Source organism: Schistocerca nitens, chromosome 1 (genome assembly GCF_023898315.1).
Source record: "Schistocerca nitens isolate TAMUIC-IGC-003100 chromosome 1, iqSchNite1.1, whole genome shotgun sequence".
Taxonomy (NCBI): domain Eukaryota; kingdom Metazoa; phylum Arthropoda; class Insecta; order Orthoptera; family Acrididae; genus Schistocerca; species Schistocerca nitens.
The window spans coordinates 447,318,151-447,339,466 of record NC_064614.1 but is presented as its reverse complement, the minus strand read 5'-3'; the positions used below and the strand labels follow the sequence as shown (position 1 = coordinate 447,339,466).

The 21,316-nt window shown below is 44.9% G+C and overlaps 1 protein-coding gene across 1 annotated transcript in view; it reads right to left on the bottom strand.

Moving 5' to 3' along the window:
* Positions 1-746: 746 nt before the first annotated feature.
* LOC126253395 (uncharacterized) overlaps positions 747-21,316 on the bottom strand; it is a 164,141-nt gene continuing 143,571 nt past the window's right edge. The window contains exons 3-4 of the mRNA XM_049954737.1: positions 10,296-10,350; positions 747-1,158 (exon numbers count right to left, since the gene is read on the bottom strand). Coding sequence (XP_049810694.1) covers positions 747-1,158; positions 10,296-10,350 — 467 coding nt within the window. The remainder of the gene's footprint in view (positions 1,159-10,295; positions 10,351-21,316) is intronic.

Genomic DNA, 21,316 nt, shown 5'->3' with positions numbered 1-21,316 from the left:
GATTAAAAAATGGACGCCAGCAATGAAAGCATACTTTCTTGGGAGGTAGCTGGCGATTAACCTGCTAGGCAAAGCCAATGTAACAAATCTGGAGAGTTCTCTAAGAACTCGTCTGTAAGACGGACATAGCTTTTTGTAGCATCGGTCGTTTAGGGTGGCAGTAGAAAATGGAGCCTGCAGTACGAGTCTACTGTTTTCTTGCTGGGATCAAACAGGATTACTCATCTTCACCTTTGTCGGTGTCCTTGGTTGGTTGGGTTGTTTGGGGGAGGAGACCAGACAGCGAGGTCATCCGTCTCATCGGATAAGGGAAGGACGGGGATGGAAGTCGGCCGTGCCCTTTCAAAGGAACCATCCCGGCATTTGCCTGGAGCGATTTATGGAAATCACGGAAAACGTAAATCAGGATGGCCAGACGCGGGATTGAACCGTCGTCCTCCCGAATGCGAGTCCAGTATGCTAAGCATTGCGCCACCTCGCACGGTCGGTGTCCTTGAGCAGTCAACAAGTGCCGTCCGGGTAGTGAGAGTCGTGGTACGTGGCATGTTGGCGAAAATCTAACGACTAGCCCACTGAGAGGAGTAGCGTGAGCCTTTGAAAATTAAGTATGACGTTTATTAATCGAGAGACGTAAGCTAGGTACTGACTCACGCGATCGGAAGACACTTGTTAAAGGAAACGGGCAACAGGCGACGTAACAACCCGAATGGAAGAAATCCTGACATAAGTGGTGCACTGAGCATTCCTCAGCGATCTGCAGAGCTCGGGTACTGACGGAGATGAATGTAGACTTGGCGAGAGAGAAGCTGGGTGACCGTTGACAGGTCTGCGGTCGGTGGATAGGGGGCGGCGCCGTGGGGCGTGGGCCGCCGGTGGCCGACGGCGATAACGAGGTGGTGGTCGGCGCCGCGCCGCGGTGTGATTGGCGCACGCGACGGAGCGACCTTGACCCAGAGCGGAGCAGAGCAGGGCCGCGCACAGCCGGGGGGCGTGGGGGCCGTGGGAAGCGGGCCAGCGGCCGGCCGGCCGGCACGGGCGTTGATCGTTGACCCCGGCGCGGCCGCCGCCGCCGCCGCAGCCGCACAAAAACACCCTGCCTCAGCCTCTGCCTCCAGCCACCCACCTAATGATTTATCCGACCACTGCCGGCTGGCGGACCTGCTGCGGATAAACCTTTCAAGAGATAGTCCGCTGCACTCCTAGGGTGCCTTTAAGCGTTTAACACCCCAGAGTCCAACTAGACTTTCAGCTCTTCCGTTATGTCTCCGTTAAGTGTACACGAAACGTATCCGCAGTTGCGAATATGGACAGTCATCCGCTGTACGAGGGTGAGTCGAATGAAAACCTTAAATTTGTAGTAACAAATCGAAATTTCGCGCCGTTATCCTGTAAGTTGGTAAGTGTGCTACAAACAGCGTGCAGAATGGTCTGTAGGTGGAAGCATAATGCAGATGCACACATACCGTCGCAGTATCAGTATAAACATGGCCGCCCCACTTGCGACTTGCACCAGGGAAGAAAAGCGTTCGGTTATTCGGTTTTTGCGTAGTGAAGGCGTGAAACCCACTGAAATTCATCGACGAATGAAGGTTCAGTACGGTGATGCATGTTTGTCACAGCAGCAAGTCTACGAATGGAGTAGGAAGTTCGCAAATGGTGTGACTTCAGTGGAAGGTGCTCCTCGTCCAGGTCAGGCACAATGAGTGTAAGTAGACTGTTTAGGTTTTTATGTTGGTAACGCCACGTAGCACTCTGAATGAAAATCACTGACTGTGCTGTGTGCAGTCTGAGACTGGTTGGCATTGTTGCAATATTTGCTATTGTAGTGTTGGGCAGTTGGATGTTAACAGCGCGTAGCGTTGCGCAGTTGGAGGTGAGCTGCCAGCAGTGGTGGATGTGGGGAGAGAGATGGCGGAGTTTTGAGAGCGGATGATCTGGATATGTGTCCATCAGAGACAGTAAATTTGTAAGACTGGATGTCATGAACTGATATATACAGGGTGATTCAAAAAGAATACCACAACTTTAGGAATTTAAAACTCTGCAACGACAAAAGGCAGAGCTAAGCACTATCTGTCGGCGAATTAAGGAAGCTATAAAGTTTCATTTAGTTGTACATTTGTTCGCTTGAGGCGCTGTTGACTAGGCGTCAGCGTCAGTTGATGCTAAGATGGCGACCGCTCAACAGAAAGCTTTTTGTGTTATTGAGTACGGCAGAAGTGAATCGACGACAGTTGTTCAGCGTGCATTTCGAACGAAGTATGGTGTTAAACCTCCTGATAGGTGGTGTATTAAACGTTGGTATAAACAGTTTACAGAGGATGGGTGTTTGTGCAAAGGGAAAAGTTCTGGACGGCCGAGAACGAGTGATGAAAATGTAGCACGCATCCAGCAAGCATTTGTTGGCTGTTCCCTCAGCTCGAACAAGAAGCACAACAATTCATATTTCAGCAGGATGGAGCGCCACTACATTGGCACTTATCTGTCCGTAACTACCTGAACGTCAACTACCCGAGGCGATGGATCGGCCGCCAGGCAGCCCGTGACAGAGCACTTCATCACTGGCCTCCAAGAAGCCCTGATCTTAACCCCTGCGATTTTTTCTTATGGGGGTATGTTAAGGATATGGTGTTTCGGCCACCTCTCCCAGCCACCATTGATGATTTGAAACGAGAAATAACAGCAGCTATCCAAACTGTTACGCCTGATATGCTACAGAGAGTGTGGAACGAGTTGGAGTATCGGGTTGATATTGCTCGAGTGTCTGGAGGGGGCCATATTGAACATCTCTGAACTTGTTTTTGAGTGAAAAAAAACCTTTTTAAATACTCTTTGTAATGATGTATAACAGAAGGTTATATTATGCTTCTTTCATTAAATACACATTTTTAAAGTTGTGGTATTCTTTTTGAATCACCCTGTATATTATAACTTTTCAACACTATTAAGGTAAATACATTGTTTGTTCTTTATCAAAATCTTTCATTTGCTAACTATGCCTATCAGTAGTTAGTGTCTTCAGTAGTTAGAACCTTTTATTTAGCTGGCAGTATTGGCACTCGCTGTATTGCAGTAGTTTGAAGAACGAAGATTTTTGTGAGGTAAGTGAGTCATGAAAGTTATAAGTTATTGTTAGTCAGGGCCATTCTTTTGTAGGGATTATTAAAAGTCAGATTGCGTTGCGCTAAAAATATTGTGTGTCAGTTTAGTGTTGATCAGAATAAGGAAAGACAGTAATGTCTGAGTACGTTCAGTTTTGCTCAGCTGTTTGAAAATCAAATAACGTAAGGGGTTTACCAGCACAGTAATTCATTAATTTTTTTAAGGGGGCGTTTCATGAGTTCTGACTCCACAGAACATTGCACCAGTTGAAGCCGTAGTGAAGGAAAGCCACCGAGTGACACTCAATGACATTGCAGCATGTTTACAGATTAGTCATGGGTCAGCAAACCACATTGTGCAGTTTTACAAAGTCTCTGCAAGATGGGTGCCACAGCAGCTGACTCCCGAAATGAGAGAACGAGTTGTTGATGCTTGTGAAGAACTTCTTCAGCGCTTTGAACGAGAAGGTGATGGCTTCCTTGCAAGAATCGTTCTGATAAATAGGTACGCCACGCGGTGCGTGAGTGGTTGCGCGGACTACCAAAAGACTTTCTTTCTAAAGGGATTTATGCACTTTGTAAGCGCTGGAGGACTTACATTGAGCGTGGGGGAGATTATGTTGAAAAGTGATACAGCTTTGTACCACTTTTGCACAATAAATAATATTTTAAAAATATTTAAGTTTTTCATATGACTCACCCTCGTATAATGATATGACGACAACGAAAATCTGTACCGGACTGGGACTCGAACCCGGACCCCACTTATCGGGAGGGATCGCCTTGCCATCAGACAATCCGAGCACGCTCCACGGCTAGGCCCAAACTCTCACATGTCGTCAACCATGGGTCGTAATTCCATTGTACAGCTGATGGTTGTTCATATTCGCAACTGCAAATATGCGAGGGTTGCCCAGAAAGCAATGCACCGCAATTTTTATCTCAGTCGAAAACAATGCTGTTCCGGCGTATCTAAAAACGCCGGCACGAAGACGAAGATTGTGAGAGCAAAGAAGGCGGTGAGACGACACCAGCCAGTAGCCCGCTGGCTAAGGCCGCACCACGACAGGAGCGCCCTCTAGCCGAAGAGAATGTAAGCGCCACTCCTGCCAGTCTCGGTCGGACAGTGTTAGCACAGTACTACGACAGCAGTGACGTGTTATCCACATGAGTTGCTTACATGGATGGACCTCGTATACAGCAAAGGACTTTGATTGTCTGCATGTCGTGCATCGCTTGCGATAGCGTACTAAAATTCGAGTTTAAGTACTGTCAGTCTTTTTATTTGTAATAAAAACTGTTAATGTCATTTGCTTGAATTGTTGTACAGCATTCTGATAACGCAGCGTCCTTTAGGCATCCTATACGAGACGAGTGGGTAGGATCCCACAAATGCTGCGAATGCGAAACGTTATGCATGTATTATTGGAATTCCCTGAGTGAGCGCCCCAAGTTGCCGTCAATTCCGACAGGTAGCGTAGCTGCAGGACAGTTTCAAAATGGTGTCTGTAGGTGATGTATGTTACAAGCAACGTGCCGTCATTGAATTTCTCACTGCAGAGAAAGAACTTGCGGGTATATTCACAAACGCTTGTGCAAGGTCTATGGAGCATCTGCTGTTGACAGAAGTACACTTAGTCGCTGGGCACGGAGTGGAGGTCATCAGAAGGCGGTTCGGCGGAGCTCCACGATTTGCGTCGGTCGGGGAGGCCATCCACGGCTGTCACACCTGACATGTTGCAGCGAGCTGATGTTGCCAAAAAAAAAAAAAGTTTCAAATGGCTCTGAGCACCGTGGGACTTAACTTCTGAGGTCACCAGTCCCCTAGAACTTAGAATTACTTACACCTAATGAACCTAAGGACATCACACACATCCATGCCCGAGGCAGGATTCGAACCTGCGACCGCAGCGGTCGCGCGGTTCCATACTGTAGAGCCCAGAACCGCTTTTTTTTCTCTATCCACTTTTTTTATCCATCCTTTTTTTCCAGCAATCCAATTTTTATTAACCACTTTTATTTTCTTTTTATTTGTTATTTATTTTTTATTATTTATTTATTTATTTATTTGTATTTTTAGGATGGCCAGGGCGTGGTATACGCCGCACTAGCAGTGGGGTCTGTTCACGGCACTGCCAGTGCGTCGAGGCCCAAACGCCTCCCACCTCTCTTTTCATGTTCCCTGTTGGGTCATAGCACTAAGTGTGCAGAAATCTTAACACAAAATTCCCATTCTCCGATGTAAGAAAGACAAAGAAAAAACTTAACAATTCTTCTCGAATCACACAAATACTTTGGAAGTCGTACACGAGTAATTTTGAACAAAATGTTTTGAAAAAAAAAAGAAATGTTCCGGAAGCAAGGTAATAGTAAATAATAATAAGAAACCAAGTGACTTTTAATTTTCTTCTGTTCGTTCTCGTTCAAGGTGTTGTAGTGGTTCCACATATTTAACCAACACCCATTCTTTCAAAAACGATCTTCAGCATGTTGCCGTAGTGCTTTTTGTGGTTGCGATACGTGCTGATTTTTGCATATTCACACTTCATGTAAACGCGGAATTCTATCTCGTTGTCCGACTCAAGTGTGTGGATGACATAACTAACATACACTCCTGGAAATGGAAAAAAGAACACATTGACACCGGTGTGTCAGACCCACCATACTTGCTCCGGACACTGCGAGAGGGCTGTACAAGCAATGATCACACGCACGGCACAGCGGACACACCAGGAACCGCGGTGTTGGCCGTCGAATGGCGCTAGCTGCGCAGCATTTGTGCACCGCCGCCGTCAGTGTCAGCCAGTTTGCCGTGGCATACGGAGCTCCATCGCAGTCTTTAACACTGGTAGCATGCCGCGACAGCGTGGACGTGAACCGTATGTGCAGTTGACGGACTTTGAGCGAGGGCGTATAGTGGGCATGCGGGAGGCCGGGTGGACGTACCGCCGAATTGCTCAACACGTGGGGCGTGAGGTCTCCACAGTACATCGATATTGTCGCCAGTGGTCGGCGGAAGGTGCACGTGCCCGTCGACCTGGAACCGGACCGCAGCGACGCACGGATGCACGCCAAGACCGTAGGATCCTACGCAGTGCCGTAGGGGACCGCACCGCCACTTCCCAGCAAATTAGGGACACTGTTGCTCCTGGGGTATCGGCGAGGACCATTCGCAACCGTCTCCATGAAGCTGGGCTACGGTCCCGCACACCGTTAGGCTGTCTTCCGCTCACGCCCCAACATCGTGCAGCCCGCCTCCAGTGGTGTCGCGACAGGCGTGAATGGAGGGACGAATGGAGACGTGTCGTCTTCAGCGATGAGAGTCGCTTCTGCCTTGGTGCCAATGATGGTCGTATGCGTGTTTGGCGCCGTGCAGGTGAGCGCCACAATCAGGACTGCATACGACCGAGGCACACAGGGCCAACACCCGGCATCATGGTGTGGGGAGCGATCTCCTACACTGGCCGTACACCACTGGTGATCGTCGAGGGGACACTGAATAGTGCACGGTACATCCAAACCGTCATCGAACCCATCGTTTACCATTCCTAGACCGGCAAGGGAACTTGCTGTTCCAACAGGACAATGCACGTCCGCATGTATGCCGTGCCACCCAACGTGCTCTAGAAGGTGTAAGTCAACTACCCTGGCCAGCAAGATCTCCGGATCTGTCCCCCATTGAGCATGTTTGGGACTGGATGAAGCGTCGTCTCACGCGGTCTGCACGTCCAGCACGAACGCTGGTCCAACTGAGGCGCCAGGTGGAAATGGCATGGCAAGCCGTTCCACAGGACTACATCCAGCATCTCTACGATCGTCTCCATGGGAGAATAGCAGCCTGCATTGCTGCGAAAGGTGGATATACACTGTACTAGTGCCGACATTGTGCATGCTCTGTTGCCTGTGTCTATGTGCCTGTGGTTCTGTCAGTGTGATCATGTGATGTATCTGACCCCAGGAATGTGTCAATAAAGTTTCCCCTTCCTGGGACAATGAATTCACGGTGTTCTTATTTCAATTTCCAGGAGTGTATTTTCCCAGTAACCAGCTAATGGCGTTGGTTTTTAATTTCGGAAAGTATGTCATGTCTGGTCTGAGGAGGAGCGATGGCGTTATATATTCCGTAGAGGATCTGGTGAGAAGGGCGATTTGTTGCCTGATCCAATTCCAGTTATGCACATTGCCACCACAGGTGAATCTGTGGCTGATTGTGTCCACCAGATTGCATTTTCCACAAAGGTGTGTCTGGTTTAAACCGATCCCATATAGTCTCTCGTTGGTGCTGATGACATTATTAACTGTTTTGTACCATGCGGAAATAGCGTCTGTAGATAGCCCGGCGTAGTTGATGTTCCGCCATACAGCTTTCCAGTCACAATTTGGGAATTTCGTTTCAATTTTGTTTCTACCCTCATTTATCTTCCTTTCATGTATGATGTCGCGCGCTGTGATACGTGTGTTGCTTCTGATTTCTTCACTAAGATAACTTGCTTCGAGGAAAACGTTCCTCACATACTGCAGACGGGCATTAATCCTTCGCACATCAATCGGCGCTTGCAGGCTATGGGGTGTCACAGCCTCAAAGAGCTTTGCGGTTATACATTGTGGAAGTTCTCTGAGTATATGGAAAGTCCGTTTGAGGAACAGAGCAGACGCTTTATTGCGAAAATCCACCAAACCGAGGCCCCCGTTTCTGACATCTAGTATAACGGTAGTCGCACCAACCATGAATATGTCTCCTCGCCATAAATAATTGGTAACAGTGGACATGATCCCTTTCGCTACTAGTTTAGGGATTGGAAATACCTGCGCAGTGAAATACGCTTTAGACAAAACGCAGGAGTTGATGAATCTGACTTTTTGCACCAGGTCCATAGTTCATGGATGTTCTCCATTACAGCACCATGAACTTTCCTCCTAGTTTCCGTCCAGTTAAAAGCAGCCATCCCCATCGGACATGCCATTAAGGTTATTCCCAAAGTTTTATGTTTGTTGTCTTGTTTTGCCCATGCCAGTCGAAGGTGATCCAGGCCCCGTAGATTCAATATTTGACTTTTGTTTTCATTTGCTGTCGCTCCCGACGCTAGACAATACCTTTGGATTTCTCTTTCCAGTGCAACTGTCTCCTCCTTATTCCTTATTACAACGCCCACGTCATCAGCATAAGCTCGTATGACAGTTTTCTCACAACTCAATGTTATGCCTGTTAATCTTGCGTGGACAGTGCGGAGGAAAGGCTCTAAAGATACGGAAAATAAAAACATAGGTAAGGGACTGCCCTGTGGAACCCCTCGCCTTATCTGTATGGGTTCAGATGTCTGGCCATTGATTGCTATTTTCCCATTTATACCTGTTGCAATATTCCTTAGCATGTTCACAATCTGGGGGTGGAAAGCCATTCTTGACAGCGTCGCAAAGAGGTATCTATGACTAACGCGGTCAAAAGCTTTGTTGAAATCTATAAAGATTAACGCACATTTTATACTTGTCACTGAGGTAATTGCAATGACATCTCTGTATGCAGACAGACTTTCGAATATCGTTGTGGTCGGAGAACAAGATTGATGATGACTCAATATTTTGTTGGAAAAGGCAGAGAGTCTTTTGTTGATAATACGCGAAATTATTTTGTAATCAGAATTTAGTAGCGAAAGAGGCCGAAAATTGTTTAAGTTGGTTTTGCCTTTACTCTTAGGAATCAGTACTATTTTACTTTCCTTAAACTCTGCAGGGACCGGTTTTCCGTTCAGGACCTCATTTGCCATGGAAGTGATCTTGTCCCCAATTATAGACCAGCAGCGGGCATAAAACTCCACAGGGAGGCCATCAAGTCCCGGAGATTTTTTGAGAGGTGAGTTACGCACTGCCTCATGCACTTCATCTTTAGTAATAGGTGACAGGATGTCAGCGTTGTCTGTTCCCGACAATTGTGGACCTAAAATAGTGAGAAAGTCCTCGAGAGCTGCATCTTCCACTGTGGTAGGGGCATATAAGGTTTCATAATACCTGTGGACTTCGTCCAGTATTCGTTTCTGGTATGTGAGCCTCGTACCAGTATGCGTCTGGACTTCATCAATTAAAGTTAGACGTCTGTTTTTAGCATGCCGCACCAAGTGATACAGAGAAGCTGTTTCATCTGCTACGACTGATGTGGCTTTCGATTTAATTTTGCGTCCCTCCATCTGTTGCCGTTTAATGCTTAATAACTTGGCTTTTATTTTTTTGATATCATTCAGACGAATTACGTCATCATGGGCCTGTCTCTTAAAACTTTATAATAAAACTCCATTGTATTCCTCAACTCCCTGTGCCTCGCTGCACTATACTGCATGACAACTTTCCGCAGCCTTGGTTTAGCCCTCCTAGTCCACCAGTCAATGACTGTTGGGTGCTTGTCTACTGTGCGGAGACACATAGTCCACGCTAGTCTTAATTCCTGTTCCAGTTCTTCGTCAGTTAAAACAGAGATATTTAAATTCCATTGGCCTCTGAATCGACGGGTTGGCTGTACACTTAAATTAGAGCAAGTTAAAAGTGTACTGTGATCGCTAAAATACACGGGAATAGTTTCAACGTTTAATAAATAATTTTGCAAATTTGGTAACACGTAAATTCTATCTAGTCTGCTGCGGGAGTGGCTGGTTACATACGTGAACCCGACTGACGTCGGGTGCTGAAGTTCCCACACATCCTTAAGGTATAGATCACTTATTAACTTTTTTAACTGTGGCGAGTAGTTGAAGTTGGGTTGTTGATCTTTCTGGTTTAAAACACAGTTAAAATCTCCACCTAGTATAAGAGAACACGGATTTTTCCTCAATAAGTAAATCAGTTCATCTTGAAAAAACTTAGCACGATCCAATTTGTGGGAATTTCCTGATGGGGCGTAAAGGTTAAGTACTGTCACATCGAAAATTTTTATGCCTATGGCTCTTCCTGATTTTAGTCGTTCGATTTCAGTCACCGGAATGCCTTCCCTTATAAGAATGGCTGTACCGATATTGGCTTCCGTAGAAACATTAACAATTTCAAAAAAGCCTGGGATCCGAAATTCCGTTATCGCAACTTCTTGTAGCAACGCGATATCTGTCCCAGACTGGTACAAGAATTCTTTTAGTGCTGCCAATTTCAAGGGTGACTGTATTTTATTAATGTTAATAGTAGTAATGCTATAAGCTTGCATCACAGACATACCTGAAGAAGCTATTTGGGATGAGGATCGGTATGATTATAGCAGCAACGTGCTTCCCTACAAGGCACGATCTTTACAAGCTGTGTGCCCATTACATGTACTAACTTCCTAGAAAAATTTTCACTGCTTTTAAACAAAGAGCTTGAGAAGAAAAGTATCCTGAAATCCTGACAATCCATTGCTATAAGTCACTGTGGCCATTCTCTTTCTCCTCGTCAGTGTTGGCCCTGATGACTTCATATTTAATATTCTTTTCCTTGATGTCCTTCTTCTCTGGTGTGGCTTTCGCTTGATGACGCGTGACAGCAAGACCTGGTGTCTGTCGCAGCCGCCGGCGGTGGCTGAATGGGGCAACGGCTGTGGCTTGCGAGTCGTCAATATTGGGTTCCGGCGTGGTGTCTGTTGTGTTGTCTTGCTGGCGAGGCGGTGATGCTTGTTTATTTCCTCCTTCGGCGCGGCTTCGGAGTCAGCAGGTTGCTTACTTGGTACTTCCTCGTACTGTTCGCACTGTATGGGCTGTGCTCTTGATGCGGTTATTTCAGCCGTGACCTCAGGCTCAGGGTCACATTTCCGTGAAAGGTCACTACCAGCTGCGTCACTATCTGTTCGTGGCGGTATAAGTCCTTGTGCGGAAGTGGGAGCCACATCGACCTGCATTCCATCTCCTTTTTCCACTTCCAACAGATCTTCAGGACTGGGCTTCGGCCTCCTGGCAACGGGTGTTTCATAGGAAGAGTCCTCATCAGATTCCCGGCGGGGTCAGGGATTTTCTCTACCTCGTGATGACTGGGTGTTGTGTGATGTCCTTAGGTTAGTTAGGTTTAAGTAGTTCTAAGTTCTAGGGGACTGATGACCATAGATGTTCCATAGTGCTCAGAGCCATTTAATAGCCAATAGTCCTCATCAACATTTTTTTCAGTGTCCTCTAGAGGACGCTTTTTAGAAGGAATCTCCCTGTCACGGGACGGAATTTCAGCAGTTAATGCAGGTTTTAAAGACAGAAAGTCATTAACATTAAGTGCAACATTTTCAGAGGTAGTAACAGGATCCACGACAGCCGCCGGCTCTGTTGTATTACTGGCTGGCAAGAAATCGTTGAGTGTTAATTTCCGGCGTTGCGTAAGGTTATTTTTTAGCACAAAAACATGGAGAGGGCAGTCCTGACGGAGGTGACCAGACTCGTTACATACATGACATGTAGGGGTTTGCCCTGAGTACATAACATGCGCCTTGTACCCGTCAACAAAGATGTGGGAGGGAATGTTTGCCTTCACTTCCATCTCCACGGAGCGAATGCCGTTAAAGCACTGCAGCTTGAAATGCGAAGCCCACCTTTCGTTGACTATTTGCCTGACAACCCCATACTTTGAAAGGACATCTTTAATTTTCGAGTTGTCTACTTCTATGGGAATATTCAAAACCCTAACATTCCTAAGTACCGGAACCGCGCGACTGCTACGGTCGCAGGTTCGAATCCTGCCTTGGGCATGGATGTTTGTGATGTCCTTAGGTTAGTTAGGTTTAAGTAGTTCTAAGTTCTAGGGGACTGATGACCACAGATGTTGAGTCCCATAGTGCTCAGAGCCATTTGAACCATTCCTAACTACAGACTCGGAATTCCGGAGTGACAGTACTTTTAGTACCATCACGGTGTATAAATTCCGTTTCATAACCAAATTTTGCCAGAAAGCGGTCTACACTCACGGAATCGTTAAACTTTACAAAAATGCAGTATTCATCAGAGTCTAGCTGCATGGTATGAACAGATTCAGAATGAAGGCCAATCACCTCGGTAATCCAGTCGTGTATTTCAAGTGCAGAGGGCCGTACTCGACGGGTGTACTTGTCGAAGGCGAAAATCACGGTGTTTTTTCTCACGGAGTTTGCCATGGTGTTCTGCAGCGAAGAAATCTCGGACAACGCCGAAATCCCAACGGCACTACGTAGAAAGATGACACGAACGAAGACCAAATGCTCAACTGAAAGCGCTTAATTCACGTGCAAAAAGTCAATAAACGAGCACGGAACACGAAAACACTGGTGTAAACACTGAACGTTCACGGAGCAAACTTGAGGAGCGTGCGACCGCTGCGACAGCTAAGGCCAGACTGAGACGCATTACGATTGCATCTGACAATCAGCAAAGGAAGCGTGGATGCAATTATCCGCACTCTTCGATATTCAAAAGTGTGTGCAAGATGGGTCCCGCGGTCTCTAACGGTGGATCACAAATGGCACAGAAAAAAAAACATTTGTCTTGATTTGTTGCAAGGTTTTGAAGCTGAGGGGGAGGCCTTCTTGTCCCGGATTGTGACAGGTCATGAAACCTGGGTTCACCCTTTTCAGCCCGAAATGAAACAACAGTCGATGGAATGGCGCCATTCCCACTCCCCACAGAAGAAAAAATTCAAAGCAGCTACATCACCCGGTGAGGCCCCGAGTTCTGGGACTGAAAGTTCTCATTGGTGTGATGTCAATTCAGAAGCATATGTCAAACACAGCAACGAAACTTCCGGCGACTTCGGCGCCACAGCAACCCAGGAGATGTTTTGCTGCAACACTATAGAGCTCGGTCCCACACAAGCCTAAGGATTGCTGAACACATCGCAAAACAGGGTTGGACAGTGTTACCCCTTCCACCCTACAGCCCCTCGGACTGCTACTTTTTTGTGCCATTAAAGGATGCCATTCGTGGAAGAAATTTTGAGGACGATGAGGAGTTGATTCACTCAATGGAGCACTGGTTCCGCTACCAGGACAAGGATTGGTACCGACAGTGCGTACAAGCCCTTGTTTTGCGCTGTAGGAAGGCCAGAGAACGGGATGAGCTTTACGTGGAAGAATAGGGTGTGTAGATAAAACGCCATTCTTTCGTGTGTGTAATTCTCATTATGTTCAACAAATAACTGTTGAAGAAAAACATGCGGTACATTACTTTCTGGGCTATCCTCGTATTTCATGTACTTCATGACGGTTGTATTCGCCTCAATGCCTGTTCCTTAAGTGTCGGACTGGTTAGGTGAAAGAGATGACGCATGAACATTTATGCAGTGTCTAATAGATATTCTTCGCGTTGAATCCAGTCATGAACAAAATGTTGGTATCAATGTACTGGTCGCAACTTGCACCTACGTCTAAATCTACATCTACATCTACATGATTACTCTGTAATTCAACTATTAAGTGCCTGGCAGAGGGTTCATCTAACCACCTTCAAGCTTTTATCTACCGTTCCACTCTCGAGCGACGTGCGGGAAAAACCAGCACTTAAATCTTTCTCTACGAGCTTTAATTCCCCTTTCTTCTTTGTGATGATCATTTCTCCCTATGAAGGTGGGTGCCAGTAAAATATTTTCGTACTCGGAGGAGCAAGTTGGTGATTGAAATTTGATAAGAGAATCCCGCCGCAACGAAAAAAAAACGTGGTTTTCATTGTTTCCACCCCAACTCACGTATCATGTCCGTGGCAGTGTATCCCCTATTTCACGATTCTACAAAATGAGCTGCCCTTCCTTGAACTTTTTCGATGCCTTTCGTCTGTCCCACCTGATGCGGGGGCCACACTGCACAAGAGTATTCCAGAAGAGGACGGACAAGCGTGATGTAAGCAGTCTCTTTAGTAGATCTATTGCTTTTTGTAAGTGTTCTGCCAATAAATTGCAGTCTTTGATTTGCTTTCCAAACAACGTTATCTGTGTGGTCATTCCATTGTATCACTTCACTCCGTCTCCTTATTATGCCTTGCATAGCTATTCCGAAGAGAATATCTGACTAATTACTTCAGCCACATAGGCTTGCAAACGATCGTTCTTCTTCGGGTCTACTGTTGTTTCAGAGTGAAGCGTATAATCGTATGGCACTGGGAAAAGTATCCTCTGCCATCCTCTTTGTACAACACTGCAAAGTAAATGCGAACAAAAGTTGAAATGGTCTCATTAAAGGCAAACAGGTCAGACACTATTTATATGCAATGCGTTAATTAATCCTATCGATCGTGGAATACAAAGAGATTGTCGCTTTGCAAGCAATTACTTATATTCAGAGGGAGAAACTGCAGCGCTGTTAGCCAAAATAAGTGTTCCCTTTGTATCAGCATTATTATTAAAAAGAAATTCGCATTCGTTAATACTATGCAAAATATCAAAGGCTACTGTGCTTAACTCCATTCTGTGATACAGCGCCCAATGAGCGAATAGCCTTCGTGAAATCTCTGTTATCACATCGTGGAACTTTACTACTCAAAATTTATAATCAGAGAATTCGCCTAGAGTGTCCGTCACGTTGCTGCCTCTCGTAAAGGAAGGAAAACGAGCCGAGCACAAGCGTCAAGTGGCTAGGAGTCTGTCTGTCCCGCATATCCACTCGTATGCGCGAGAACAACACACCGGCACTAGGTGCACGAGGACTTGTTTCCGCAGCTGCGGCTCTCGGCTGCGCCAGATGCACGCTTCATCTGCTGCATAAATATTTGAACTGCTCCCCTGAAAGTGTTCCGGCAATAACAAATTTCTGTTGCTTACAATTCTGAAAAGCATGGAGCGGAGCTGAATATGTTTTCAGCGTTAATTGGCTCGTTAACTGTTTTCGTTCTACTTTCTGCTGAAAGAGGTATTCTTCGTGGGAGTTTAAATATAAATTTAACTCATAAACGTCTTCCACAATAACAGTATTTCCAGAATTTGAGGCAGATATTAACAGTACCGCACTGTAATACACGAAATAAAGCTTACCATTGTCCGCTCAAAAAGCAACTTATCATAATTACGAAGTAATTACACTTTTTCTTAGGATTTTGTACCCCAGTCGGTAAAAACGGAACCCTTATAAGATCACTTTTTAGTCCGTCCGTCTGTCTGTCTGTCTCTCTTTTTACCTATTCAAATCCTTTTTTCTCATCAACCAGTGGCTGTACTAAGTTGATACTTGTATCACTTGTTAAGGTCTGTAAGTCCTTCGGCGATGTAAAAATATGAACCTTTTGTCAATGCAATCAAAAGACACGGCCATTTATGCCACATATTCTGATATTCACAAACTACTCATCGAAACCTGCAGGGTACTTTACGGTGACGTACAAGTTTCACACTACAACCAAACGAAAAAAAAAAAAAAAAAAAAACGCGGGAATTCTCGATTTGATATTATACCACAAAAAAATTTTTTTTGTTGCTCGTCCTTCCATCTGTAAGACAACATTTTCTCAGGAAGGGGCAGAGGTATCCAGTTGAAATTTATGTCACGTATTGGGATCTATAGTCCTTTGGTGGCGTGAAAATGTTAAGCTTCTAAGCGAACGGAATCAAAAGATACGGCCATTTATGTCACACATTTTGATACTCGCAAACTCACTCATTAAAACCTTTAGGGTACTTACCCATGGCGCGGAATCATGAAATTTAGCAAGAAGATAGGTTTCACGGTACAAGTGAAGGAACGGAATCAGAAAATTGCGAATCTGTGACTATATCACACAAAAAATGTTTCTTTTGTCAGTTGTTATCCGACTTAAAAATTGAAATTAAAACATTCGTCCAAACTCTTGGGATCCCTGGGATCAATATATTGCCAGTACCAGCGTCGATCCCAGGCAAATATTGTCGAGATTATTGATTCTAGGTATCGAGGAAGTGTGTAACGAGTCTATACGTAACCCTCAATACTCTAGTCCTACTCGTATGTGGCCCTTTTTTTTAAATATTAAAGACAGCTTTGCGACAAAATCACTGTCGTTAAAACGGAATATGTCTTAAGATGATCAATATGACGACAAGATTCAAGATGAGGAATATGAGGACAAGATTCTAATATGAGCCTATTATTTCCTCAGTAATTTTGTGAAAACTTTGATACAGAAAATTTGCTCAACCAAGACTAAGTCCTGAAAAGTTATTTTTTGCGTTGTGTTCCACCACCGAAGCTATTCAAACGTGTGTGACAGTAAGACGCGTAGTATGAGAATTTCCATACCGTTCTTTTTCCAAAATTCCTAACTGCACAGCGAGGCTAATTTCCGGCTACGTGTCTCGAGAGGAACCAAGATGAAGGAAATTGCTTGGTCAGAGCCTGCGTAACCGATCCACAATGAATCTCTTTCATTTCACAAAGTCAAGCACATGGTATTGATCAAATATGCTTCTAAGCTATTGGATCATGCCTGTATAATATACAGAGCGCATCAAAACAGAGTCGGTTTGAAGGAAAGGGGAACAAGTGACAATATCATGATGCTGCAAAAACGAGCTACAGAATTTGTATCAAATTAAAAATTTTATTACCATTTGTTATAAGCAGCGGTTACTAATGAAGCTATACAATATCAGAGAGTTAAATTCAGAATATTGTGCTCAGTAAAGTTTTTACCAATAAACTTGTTGACACAACCCTCTGCCTCCAAGGATTTCACTTACATCCGTTCGGCTGTCATTAATATCATATTCGGAATGACTGACAACAATATAACACAATATTTTGTTCCATTTTCAAGTATCACGATAATCCATATACATAAATTTCATTGATTGTACATACAGAAAAAAATTTCCGAGCAAACTCTTAACACATACACATACAAATAGTACTATTTGTTATTACTGTTCCGATTCCCACATAGGCTCGTCAGAAGGCAGCACATCATTAGAAGATTTTGTGCTTGTCCTCCCACTTGCCGTTGACCTCCTATGTGGTCTGGAAACAGATGTTTCTTATTATTGAAGGTGGTAAACTGGAGGCAAAAATGGAAGTACTTGCTGCAGATTCTTATATTCGTCTGTTATGGCAGGTGGTGACAGTACTTTTGGCTGTATTTTCGCTGAAGTTCGGCGCCTTAGGTTTCATCGTCTTAATTCAGTGGAATCAAAATTAATGTCATCATTGAGGGTCGTCTTATACAACATTCCACATAGGTGTGCTGCCTGTTTCTTCATTATATCATCTCTTCCCAATATGTTCTCCTTCTTCCAGTCTATTATTTTAGTGATTTGAATGGAAAAATAACTTCTAATTTGCCTTCTAATGTATCAAATCACCAGCTAACAGCACTGTACAAAACATATGGAGCAAAAGTCTTGCATGTGCACATGCATGTCTTTGCATCCAATGAGAAAATACTTCTTGATAAGCGGTACTTTCAATAACCGCTAGGAAGCACTTCAGATCACCCTATGTGTCTATATTCCTTTGTCACCAAATATATTGGATCTTCCAGTATGTGGTACATATCAAAAACTATTTGGTTTTGTCACCTACATCCCCTCAGTTAACAGCGAAAACTGGTAGGGTTCAAATTACATAATAATAGAAGAGACTGCGTTCCAGTAAACGTGCGTCTGCAAATTAACCGTTTGCGAGATACTTGCTACGTATGTTCACAAGCTGCCACTGACTTTCAGTATGAAATACTGTCCTGGTTAGTACAACCGAGCGAGGTGGCGCAGTGGTTAGCACACCGGACGACATTCGGCAGGACGACGGTTCAACGACGCGTCCGACCATCGTGAGTAAGGGTTTCCTTGATTTCCCTAAGTAACTCGAGGCAAATGCCAGGATGGTTCCTCTGAAAGGGCACAGCGGATTTCCTTCCCAATACTTGAGTCCTTCCGAGCCTGTACTCCGTCTCTAATGATCTCAATGGCCAGCCGCTGTAACCTAGCGGTTCTAGGCGCTTCAGTCCGGAACCACGCTGCTGCTACGGTTGCAGGTTCGAATCCTGCCTCGGGCATGGATGTGTGTGATGTCGTTAGGGGACTGATGACCTCAGATGTTAAGTTCCATAGTGCTTAGGGCCATCTGAACCATCTGACTTCAATGTGGACGGGATTTTAAACCCTAATCTTCTTTCCTTTTTTTGTTGGTCCAAATTTTTGTGAAATGTAGGCTTCTAGATTACATTCCCATTCCACTGGGCTCAAATTTCTCTCATGGAGTAGCTTAACAACAATGCAGCACTACCTGTACTTTGGAACGTTACACGTTAAAAATTAGTGCACTCTCGTACACGTTAAAGGAATGTTCCACATGCCGCTCTTGCAACTGGAAACAATGCTGTACTACTCTTTGCGGCGAGATACAGATTCTCTGAAACACCATCGGCTATCTCGTAAATCTTGACAAGACTGTACGATTCATAGCTCCAGTTCTTCAGTCGTGTCAACAGAAGTGCTGCACACGTCTTTCCTGAGATAACCCCAGACAGGAACATCCAGAGGTCTGAGGGCGGGTGATCCTGGCGGCGAAAGTACCGACTCAGTCGACCTTTCGGTCTCGGGTCGAAGCGGTGCGTGAGATATCGCGTTACATGGCCGGCTAAATGTGCCGCTGTCTCATCATGCATGCACCACATTCCCCAACCATGAGTTATGAATGAGATTTGAGCCCTATTATATGGAGATCTAATCGAATGTTTCAAAAACATTTTTACTATCTAGGACAATATTTCGTACTGAAGTTAATGGCATCTCCTAACCAAACATTCACAGTTATCCCGCAAACAGATCGTTTGCTGACCCAGGTTGAGCGGAATGTTTTTGTTTCCGTCTCTGGTTTCACTATCAGTTACGATAAATCCGCTATTTGTCCTATGACAACAAACTGAGAAACAATTAGAACGAAACATAAGTTGCCAGTTGGGGCTCATAGACAGAGAAAAAGCCTATGCAACATTACCACTGAATAGATTTTTCGAAAACTTTTGTAACGTTCAAATAGACCCAATATATATAATAGCAATATACAGTCAGGCCCAAAGTGATACGTGGACGGAAAACGAAATTTCGCAACTATTAAACCTTAACAAAGATACGGTATAACATTATCACGTGAAGCGAAACGTCATAGAAGAATACTCAAAATGATGTCTAGTTATGAATGTCGGCGACAATGAATATATGAAAACAGAAAGAACGTTGTAGATATGGCGGTTCTAGGCGCTTCAGTCCGGAACCGCGCGACTGCTACGGTCGCAGGTTCGAATCCTGCCTCGGGCATGGATGTGTGTGATGTCCTTAGATTAGTTAGGTTTAAGTAGTTCTAAGTTCTATGGGACTGATGACCTAAGATGTTAAGTCCCATAGTTCTCAAAGCCATTTTCGTTGTAGATATGGAATTACAAAACAAGTATTGAAGGATATAAGCAACTTAAACACCACAAAGCATGCACCCGCCGGATCGTGAACTGTCATAATTATATGGACACATGATGATGGCATCGATTCGGTTCTCAGGCTTGCACGATTCGTTGGTGAAGCACCTCTGCATTACAAATGTCTCCTGAATACACCATATGCTTCAAGCGGCCGAAAAGTGCTGAAGTCAGAGAAGCATGTGAAATGACCCTACACTACTGATCTGTCTGTCACGGATACACAACCCCTCCATAAGTTTGGAAACACCTTGCTGCGTATTACAACAGACCAAGATGGGAGTCATGTATGTGAATCATTGGTTAGAATACAGAATAATATGCTGAAATAACAATTAATAATAACACCTACCGTACTGTACAGATAATTTTATACATACACATACATATTGGTGAATACTCGTATTGCTCAGTTTCATGTAAACTGACTTTACATGTCCAAGCAGTTCTACTGAAAACGTCAGATGAGCCCAGTAGATGACACGGCTTTGCAGAAATATGTTGTTTACAATTCTGTTCAGTTGTAGTTCCTTTGTACGAAGGTAGGACAAGCCGCGAAACAAGGCGGCACATGCAGCGAAAATAACTGAAAATGCGCCATGGTGCCAGATTCCTTATAGTTCCAGTTATGTCAGAACAATGTGAAGTCTCTAGAAGTTCAGAAAATTATGAGAAATATGGAATGGCCTCCCCAATCCCTCGGTTATAACCGCGCCGTGAGTTGGGCAGTAGGAATCTTGAGTGGGACACATTTGTGGGAGATCTTGGAGCAAGCATGGAGACTAATTCCAAATGGGACCCTGGAATAACTGACCCATCACATACCGATAGTATGGAAGGCAGTGGTTAAAGTAAAGAGTGGTTACTTCGACGAATCTAAAACTGAATAGCTGCATTTACCTATCTACTGTTTGAGCTTAACAGGCATTTAGAAAACAATAAAATGCCATTTATTAAGCCGGCCAATGGGGCCGAGCGGTTCTAGGCGCTTCATTCCGGAACCCGCGCGACCGCTACGGTCACAGGTTTGAATCCTGCCTCGGGCATGGATGTGTATGATGTCCTTAGGTTAGTTAGGTTTAAGTAGTTCTAAATTCTAGGGGACTGATGCCCCAGATGTTAAGTCCAATAGTCCTCAGAGCCATTTTAATCCATTTTTGAACCGTTTATTAATACGTTTCCTTTCCATTTTCCATAATCACACGGTGTTCCTAAACTTATGGAGGGTAGCGTAGTTGTCATCCAGTGCCCGTCGAACAGCGTTACTAGTACACTATCAGATCAAAAGTATCCGGATAACCCTATGTAGTGTGGAATAGACCACTGGATATAACTAGAGTCGGACCAGCCAATATAAAAGGCTGCGGGGAGTATTGTGTTGTCAGTAGAAAAGCAGTAACAGCAGAGTTGGTCGTTCAGGAGAGGCCAGTGACTGAGTGTAAACTAGTTATTGGATGTCACTTGAGTAACAAAACGATCAGGGACGTTGAAACCTTCTAAAACTGCCCTGCTCGACTATTGATGCAGTGGCTGTGAGGTGGATACGTGAAGGACCAACTACAGCTAAGCCAAGGCTCGACAGATCTAACGTAAAAACGGACAGGGACCTTCAAACATTGCAGAGGGTGGTTGTTAAAAAGCTTATTAACTAGGCGGAAACAACCACTCCTCAGTTCGAAAGTAGAGTAGCTTCTCGTAAGCCGCCAGATTCTGTACCCAATGCTTGAGGTGGTTTAGGAAACGACATTACTGGACAACGGATGAAAAAATGAGATGAGCGTATGGCATCGTTGGCCGGGAGTCCCCCATGCGGGGAAGTTCGGCCGCCAATTGCAAGTCTTATTTCATGCGACGCCACATGGGGCGACTTGTGCGCCGGTGAGGAGG